Here is a 9,074-nt window from a genome sequence, read left to right as displayed (position 1 = left end):
TTCTCTGTAACTGCTGATCTCCTGGGATTTTCACTCACAACAGTCTCTAGAGTTCACTCAGAATGTTGCCAAAAACAATAAAAAACATCAAGTGAGAGGCAGTCCTGCAGAAAGAAACACCTTGTTGATAAGAGAAGTCAATGGAGAATGGCTAGACTAGTTCGAGCTGACAGAAAGGCTACGCTAACTCAGATAACCACTCTGTACAACTGTATTGAGCAGCAGGTCCAGACTGGGACACAATTTCAGGCCGGAAAATCCTACACCCATCCAGGCCATCCTATGCACCCAAATAACATTTAGAAACACGGACAACCTTGTTTTTTTTCCCCCCTAAATTACATTTATTTCACAGTATGACCATAACATAAAAACATAAACAACCAACCTAGAAGTAAAGCAGTCCTAATATCAAATGGGTCTGCACATAACGTCCTGTGCACTGCAATTACAACTGCAATAAATAATGTTATGAAATTGATGTTTTAAAAAAATTTTTGAATATAAAAAAAATGCAATACTTAAACTAAACCGCCAATAGGTTGCGGCAAGTGACCGTCTTAATTAGTGAGTAATTCATACAAAAGATTCGTTCAAAACGCTGAATCATTCAGTAACAAAACACCGCGCTGCTGTAGCTTTCCTTTGGATCTATTTTAGTCGGTGAAATAGAACAAGAACAGTTAATATGGTTTGTGTCTAAAATGTAAGCAACTTAATAATAAATATTAACTATGCTACTTGTTTATTGAACAATAAATTCAATGTAACATTTTCAATCGTGATAATATTCAGCAAAACAGCTCCCTTAGTTGTGTTATCTTAAACTAAATCATATGTTATAAATAAAAAAACAACAATTAGAATTTTTACCTCAGTACATTGCTTCTGTGAGTTTTCTGTGTGCACTCATTTGTTTTGATTTCTCCACGAATGTAACGTTAGACAGGTGCTGCTCGCATTTTCTGTTTAACCGTTTGTCTGAGGCGTAAAGTCGAATCGTAGCCTTGCCAGTCAAGACTAACAGATGATTTTTATTTTTTTATTGTTATTAATATTAGTAATAATTTTATTGAATGACGAATTCAAAAATGATCACTGCTTAAGGCAGTAATATAAAATAATAATAATTAAAATATATATATATATTTTTTAAAAAGCTGGCTGGCAGCAGGCCAACTTAGTCGCCAGGCCAGCGGGAATTGTCCCGGTGCTCCCGATGGCCAGTCTGGGCCTGGTGAGCAGAACAGCATCTCAGAAAGCACAACACTTAGAACCTTGAGGTGGATGGGCTACAACAGCAGAGGACCACGTTGGGAAATTTATTAGGACCATAGTGTCCCTCATTCAGTGCTTATTTGCCAATGGGTAAAAAAAAAAAAAAAAAATCATGTTAAGCCTATTTTATCTCTTATGTCTTAAAATTTTCATGCAATTATTATTATTGCAAACTGTGTAGAAATTACAACTAAAGTTATATAAAGTGAATATAGTGGATCTGATTCATTAAATTAATTCAAAGAAAGTCTTATAGAACTGGTGTGATACCAGCCTTAAACCACACTAATCACACACCCCTTTTCTGTTTAATATGCAATGTTCTCTAGAGTGAATCATTGTGATACAAAATCCATTCATTTCAAGGAAGTCAGTGAGATATAACCGTCTAGCAGATTGCAGTCTTGATGGTAACAGAATGGTACAGATGGTAAGAGAACCATCTAAGATAATGGACTTTGATGTCTGTTTGTTCCTCTCAGTTGACATGCATCAGTTTAAATGTATAAGACATTTGGCTGGGCGGACATTATTCTCCTGTCACTGTGAACTAGAATTAGAGCTGCTAATGCAGAAAACAATGTCACTCCAAATGCAGAGCCTGATGTGTAGTGTGTCCCAGTCGTTGATCACCAAAATTAAGTAATTATATCTATGAACTGTACTACTGCTACTGCTCCCCATAATGCTGATTAGTATGGCCCTTTTAAATAGATGTATTTGCGGGGCCCTTATTTGAAACATACCACACCCGAACAATCAATAACTTGTTTATCTTTTTGCTTTCTATGAAGTTGAAAAAATGCTGCCTAACTTTTTTCCATTGTGGAAATTTCACAAGTTTGTTGCCTAATTATATGGCTCACTTTGCCTCAAGGTGACACAAGGAGAAAAGTTAAGAAACATTGATGTTTCAAAAAAGCAGCCAAATAGATTCCTGCGTAGGCCTTAGTTTAAATGTGTTTTTCTTCTGACATGATGCAAGTTGTCAAAGCATTTCTCATAGATGAATTATGATGGCTCTTTTGATGTAATTGTTTCTTAAAGAGACTTGTCTTCCAGCTCTTTAAAACATACAATAATATGTTTGTCGGGTGAGATGAACTGGCATTAAATAAAACATATGTCAAAATAAATTCTATCAACTCTAGCATTGCCTGCAAAATAGACAGACAAAAACATAGTACATATATGCTAAGTAAAGAGTCTTAGAATAAAAAAAGAGTATATTCTCTGTATAATTTAAGAAAATCATAGAGAGCCTCTAAATAAAACAAATCAGTTAAGAGATCTGCAATTCAAGTAATCAGAGGTATTTAGAGATGGCACATAAAAATGACTTTTATTTAGAGTATTAACAAATTCATGTTCTATACATTTTATGGACATTACCTCCGTAGCCTGTCACAAATAATAGGTTTTATAAAAATAAATGTACATGGAACAGAATATATAATAAGACCTTGTGTGTTGTGTGTGATTTCCTCCTACATTCATATTTCAACAAACACATTAAAAATACCTTTAAGAATCAACAAAACTATCTATTGATAATTAGGAAACTTATATTTTCTAGTTACAGTGTTGACAGGCATAAAAAATTATAATAAAAGAAATGACAATAAACATGTCAGAATTTTGCCCAGACACAGTGGGGATGCCTGATTACACTAACAAGGGTTGGCTCACCACGTAATTACTGCCTCTGTTCAGCTCAGCACAGAATGAAGAGGTGAAAAATAAAAGTCACGCCAAAATAGAACAGGAAACTTTTTTCCAGACAATGTTCATGTTTTCAATGCATTGTTAATCAGGACTGGTGCTGATTCTAATTTCAGCAGTGTGACATGAAAATGAAATAAAAAATGAAGGGTCCTCAAGCTAGTGAGTCATTATAAAACTCACTGTAGTTAAGAAAAGAAAAGGCATGGTATTGGCCCTTCTTCTGAATTGGCTCATTACATCAGTGCTTCAAACTAACATCAACTGTTGCAAAACAAACCTGGACCATCAACACTGTATCCAAGCAGCAGTCTGTTATTTTTTTCAGAAAGAATACCAGGCCATTAACTACAGTTAATGAAACAGCTACAAATGTACTGCTATCTTGAAGTACCTTACTAGCTACATAGTTTGGTAGTTTCATAATCCATTGAATTGGGCTGCTTGGCGCTGAAGGCCTGAAGAGCAGCCTGGATGCGGACCACATCAGTGGTCGAGAGTTTGAGACGGTGGCGCAATAAGCAAGAGAACAGATCCAAAGGCTGCTGGCCCGGTGGAGACAGTCTGTTCACACGGTCTCTGATTTCCAGCAGCTGTAGCAAGGCCGAGTCCTGTGAGCCCTGCGTGTATGGATAGTCCAGCTGCAGGATCAAGTCCTGGATGGCATCTGGATCAAAGTGCATACTGTAACCAAACACCTGCATGCTGTTGATTTTCATGTAGCCGAGGTTCCGAGATGAGTCCATGTATTCCAATGGCTCAAAATGGGAAGTGCCATTCTCCTGAGCCGATTTAACACGGCTCCTCAGGTAAATGTGCACAGTCTCAAAAAAGGTCTTCCACTTGTTACCCAGAGTCAGGGTCCAATTATAACAGTCAAGCGGGATGTCTAACTTGGTCCTTTCCCAGTCAGGGTAACTGTTTTGGTCAATGGGCATGATCCAGCTCTCTGAATGACTACCTCCAAATGGGTTGATGTAGATGGACAGCACAGGTTCCAGGGTGCTGTTCTTAGTAAGGCATATCTGCAGGGAGATCCCTAGGAGCATGTGAACATGGGTAGACTTAAACTTGTTGCTCTTGAGTGTCAACAGCATTCTCTTTCTCCAGCTGGGATCAAACCAGTTATTGAGTCTGACGTCATTGCTTATGAACATGGCATGAATACTAATTCGCCCGTCTTTCTTTTGCAGGAGGTAGCGCAACTCTAGGTCTTGGAGGTCTGTTTCAAAACCAATGTAGTTGTCAGTAGAATCTGGGATGGTGTTTCTACAAGTCCCTTGGCTCAGCATGAAGCCGGGATTACAGCTAGCACAGCGGGAGCGATTCTCATAGGAACAGGAGGCACAGTAAGGACCATCGCCGACAGAGCATGGGATAATGCCCTGACAGGTTGGGTGTTCGTAATGACAGGAGCAGGTCCGTGTTTCCTCCATGTAGGAGCCTATCTGATTGTTCTCACTGCAATACATGATGGAAAGGACATACCTCAGCCAATAGCTGAGAGGCCTATGGTGAAGGAATGAAAGTTGTAAATGACACGGTATTTCATAATTTGTAGATTTTGTCTGAAGATAAATAAAGTATTTATATTAAAATGTTACAAGAATTAATCAAGGTACTGAAAGCTCATGGTAACATGCTCTGTTTATCCTTCTACATTAGCTTTCAGCCTAAGGCTATTAGAATTTAGCTTGAAACGTGTAGGTGTTATAAAACAATATTCTTAATACAAAATACAAGGTTTTCATCATAATTTTAGATGATGCTAACTAGAAAATGTCGAAAAATCTATACTTAAAAAAGAGTGAGTATTATTTCCAAATAATTACATCCATTTTATGGGCATTAAAAAGCCTATCTAGCAGAAATTAACATAACATGCATATTCAGATTCTGTTATGATTCTCTCTGCAGCCACTAACAAATGAACCCATTGGAGTGGATCAGAACGATCTGTCAAATTACAATAACAGGGTAAAATGTATTTCATACAGCTGCGAGGTAAAATTGATTCTAGATTAAAATCTAATTTTAAAGTAATAGCGTGTCTACCCATGACCAAGTACAAAATGTCAATGAAATATATGAACCATGTTTAACGTAATTATTGACAAGTATTAATGCCATTGATAATCAATCCTCACTAGGAGACAAATCATATTCGACCTGAACGGAATAATATTTGTGAATATTTTTGTAGTTTAAATATCAGTACTGTCATGGTCTTGTCACTCAGTCTGGGGTTTTGTTTGATAGGATCATGGCATTATCGTCTCTTGTCTGTCTTTGTGTGAGCGCATGGTTTCGGTTGTATACCCTGCCTTGCGTTCTTCGGTCTGTCTTGTTTCATATCTGGATTATGGTCTCTGGGTCCTGACTTTCTGTCTGGTTTGGGTTTAGTCTGTATCAGGATCCAGACACTCATGCTCCATGTCTGTCTGTTATTGATGTGGGTGCAATGAGCTTAAGTCATCTTAACAGCATGCACTCGTGTCAATATTTTATGTATGTTTCTCGCGAACACGGTTCACCTCACGTTGCGCTCACGTTTAGTGCCCAGGTCATGAGCTGTCTTCAGGTTGTGCTGAGGTTCGGTCACTTCGGTCTGAGATTTCGGGTGTGTATGGCCGAACACTCGCACATGTGTCCGTTTTTTTTTTTAACCTGTTGCGTGCACCTGATGTATGCTCATGTTTCGTTTAGTGTGAGAATGCATGGCATCACTTTGTTTGGTTATATGTTGTATATTGCCTTATTGTCTTGGCGATGTGAGCTCATGCCATTGGGGTATTTTGTTGTCTTGTGAGTGCACGTGGCTCTGTTTCGTTTCTGTATCGCCACGTGTCTCTCTGTCTTATGTCAAACCCCACCTACTTGTTTGCCCATTAGTTTATCAGTCACACATGCCCTGTCTTGTTAATCTGTTGATTTCTTTCCCTATTTTAGTCTATTCGTGTTTGCTCTAGTCTCCTCCAGTGCCAGTTTGTCTTGTTTCTAGTCATGTTTTCCAGTCGCTCGTGTGTTTGTTTGTTTATTCCAGTCAGTCTGTCGATTGGTTTAGTTTCCTGTCCTGTTCATTCCTACCCGTTCCGGTCTTCCTGTTCCCTACTGCCTTCTGCCCCAGCCCTGGATTACCTTTTACCCCAACGGGATAATTTTTGCTTTTTTTTTTCACCCTTGTGGGAGTTTTGGTTTGTTTTTGCCCTTTTTGTGTAGGTAAATCCTTTGTTTTAAATTCTGTGCTTGGGTACTGAGCCTCAGTCTCAATGCTTGACAAGTATGGCCAAATACATTTTTATAGTAACATGCTACAATAAAGTTGTAAACATTAAAGGGATACTTCATCCAAACATGAAACTTTCACCATTTACACACCCAAAAGTTGTTCCAAACCTTATGACTTTCTCTCTCACATGGAACATAAAAAAAGAGATGCAAAATGTTAGCCTGAGCCACCATACACATTCATTGTAAAAAACAAAACAAAAAAAAGATATAATGAATGTGAATGGTGACTGAGGCTTACATTCTGACTAACATTTCCTTTTGTGTACCACATAAAAAAGTCAAATGGGTTTGAAACAACATGAAGTTGATCAAATGATGTCAGAATTAAAATTTTGTGGCAAACTACACCTTTAATGTTAGTTAATATATTAACAATATATTTTACATCATTTATTTAATCTTCATTCATGTTCATTTATAAATACACTATTGTTTATTGTAAGTTCATGTTTGTTCATAATGCCTTATGAATAATGCCTATAATGCCTTATAATGCCTTATGAATGTTCATAATGCCTTATGAAAAAATACACTATTGTTTATTGTAAGTTAATGTATACAACTTTTAAGGTTAATAATGTATTAGTATGTGTGAAATTAACATTAACCAACCAAAATAAATGCTGTATAAATATTGTTCATAATTAGTTCATGTTAGCTACTGTGTTAAATTATCTTAATGTATACAACCTCACTGTACAGTACTGTAAGTCTTACCATTCTTAATTTCCCTCTGAATTGCCTTATGGCTACTACATTCTCATAAACTCAATAGAGCTGTTGCAAGGCTTTTGCTGTGTATGGTAATGCTTTCCTTTAACAAATCTATTTTAGCAATTTCCCAATGCTTTTTGTCAACGCTATCCTACTAGATAGCTGAAGATTTTCTCTGCCATGAAATTTCCACTTGCTCAGAGAAAAACAGTTTACTCTGGATTAAAACATAAGTGATGGCAACAGAATGTATAAATATTCATGGTGCCAGACTGCCTAAGAGACAGTCAGTATGCAGGTGGTTGGCAATGGAGGAAATCTCAGCAGCCTGTCAGCATACCGTATTTCACTGACAGCGAAACGGAAATTCACACCAGAGATGAAACATGCTCATGCCCATTTATTCCAAAAGAAGAATAAAAAAAGAAAAAGAAAAGAAAACTTGAGAATTTCCATATTTCTATACTGTAAACACATCTGATTAATGAACAATAATAAGCATAAATAAGCATTTTTGCTCTTTTAACTAAAATTACACCCATGAAAGAATATGTATTTGTCTGGCATCTGCCCTCAAAGCCACATATCAAATTTAAACAATACATGTATATGATTATTACATTAGAGCACAGATTCTATTGTATAGTGAAAGACAAGATAAGAGCACATATACTGTAAAAGCACAAACAAAGCAAAACAAACCTTGACATATGTGGGAATGTATTTCATTGATGTATTTATCAAGCTGCAGTTTTTGCATCTGCTTGACAAATGAAAGGAATGAAAAAAGAATATTCCAAGAGGTAGGAAATTCAAATCAATCAAGGGTGAATGATGAAATGACAGAGAAAACAAAACAGTAAATCGGGAAATCGGAAGCAGTCTAATAAAATAAGGCTTTTCTATTTGCCTGCTTTCATCTTTCTTGGTGCAACTTGAATCACAATCTCAAAGAGGAAGGATGCTCTTGTAGTCAGATCAAGGAGGATTGCAGAACCATCTCTAAACATGCTTTTATTGTTCTCATGACCTAGATCTATGTCATTTCTAGAGCAAGTCTGAAACTCCAAGAAATAAAGTATATAATAGAAGATTTCTAGAGGTATCTATGTATATGTAGCTGCTGATGGTTATAGCTACCATCTGTATTACACGACATCGCAGAGCACCACACTAGCTTAAGTGATAATATGAGAATATCCGAATAATGTGTCTTTGAGAAGTCAATATGAATATTAATGAACCAAGAACTGTCAACTGTGAAGCTGATCATCACTTTAGGCTTTGCATTCACCCCATCTGACTCAAGTAGTTTCCACTTGAGTTGGTTGCCTACGTGGTTTGCATAATTTTATTTTTCGCACAGCCTTGACCCTCTACAATCTTTGAACACTCGTTTTCAGCCCTTAGTTCTGAACTTTCTCCTTCCACAATCCTAATCAAAGGCAATGCATTATCATGCAAGATCAGAGCCCATAAATTACCTGTTTCTCGTGTCTCCCATTAAAACACATCCTGCACTTTAGCCTATAGATGGGAAGATAAAACCTATTCATCCACTACCTCCTAAAATGATTAGATAGGGCAGTCTCTATCATTTTAGTGCGACTGGGACTTCAGCCAACACATAAGACTTAACACAATTATGCTTGTCACAACTGCCCTCAGATATGGACTGAGTAGTGTGTTAAAGGCATTTCTTAATTAATTAGTTCAGGAGACATGCATTTCAAATCAACTATCAGTAGGGGAATTCTAAGAGAGAAACTCGGTCACAGTGGCTTGCATATTTTTGCGAAATCTTGTGCTGTTTTTAGCACTAAATAGCACTATGATTTTTACTGTAATATGACTTAAATATCTTGTTGTTTCTCACTAAAACCTATCGTATGCCTTCAAAAGATTTGGAATATGACCAGTAAGTCACATGGACTACTTTTATGATACATTTCGGTTCTTGTTTTAAGCTTTAGAATGAATCCCATTCAACTGACATTGTTTTGAAAAGATGGATCGAAATATTTATTAAAATTCCTAACTTTGTGATTAAAGTAGTTCGGGTGCGGAAT

The 9,074-nt window shown here is 36.9% G+C and overlaps 1 protein-coding gene across 1 annotated transcript in view; it reads right to left on the bottom strand.

The window, feature by feature from the left end:
- Window positions 1–2,675: 2,675 nt before the first annotated feature.
- brinp3a.1 (bone morphogenetic protein/retinoic acid inducible neural-specific 3a, tandem duplicate 1) overlaps window positions 2,676–9,074 on the bottom strand; it is a 45,123-nt gene continuing 38,724 nt past the window's right edge. Inside the window, exon 8 of the mRNA XM_052130804.1 lies at window positions 2,676–4,509. Coding sequence (XP_051986764.1) covers window positions 3,399–4,509 — 1,111 coding nt within the window. The 3' untranslated portion in view covers window positions 2,676–3,398. The remainder of the gene's footprint in view (window positions 4,510–9,074) is intronic.

This window comes from Xyrauchen texanus, chromosome 7 (genome assembly GCF_025860055.1).
Source record: "Xyrauchen texanus isolate HMW12.3.18 chromosome 7, RBS_HiC_50CHRs, whole genome shotgun sequence".
NCBI classification, from domain to species: Eukaryota; Metazoa; Chordata; class Actinopteri; order Cypriniformes; family Catostomidae; genus Xyrauchen; species Xyrauchen texanus.
Note: the sequence above shows the minus strand (reverse complement) of the source record. Positions and strands in the feature narration are given on the sequence as shown.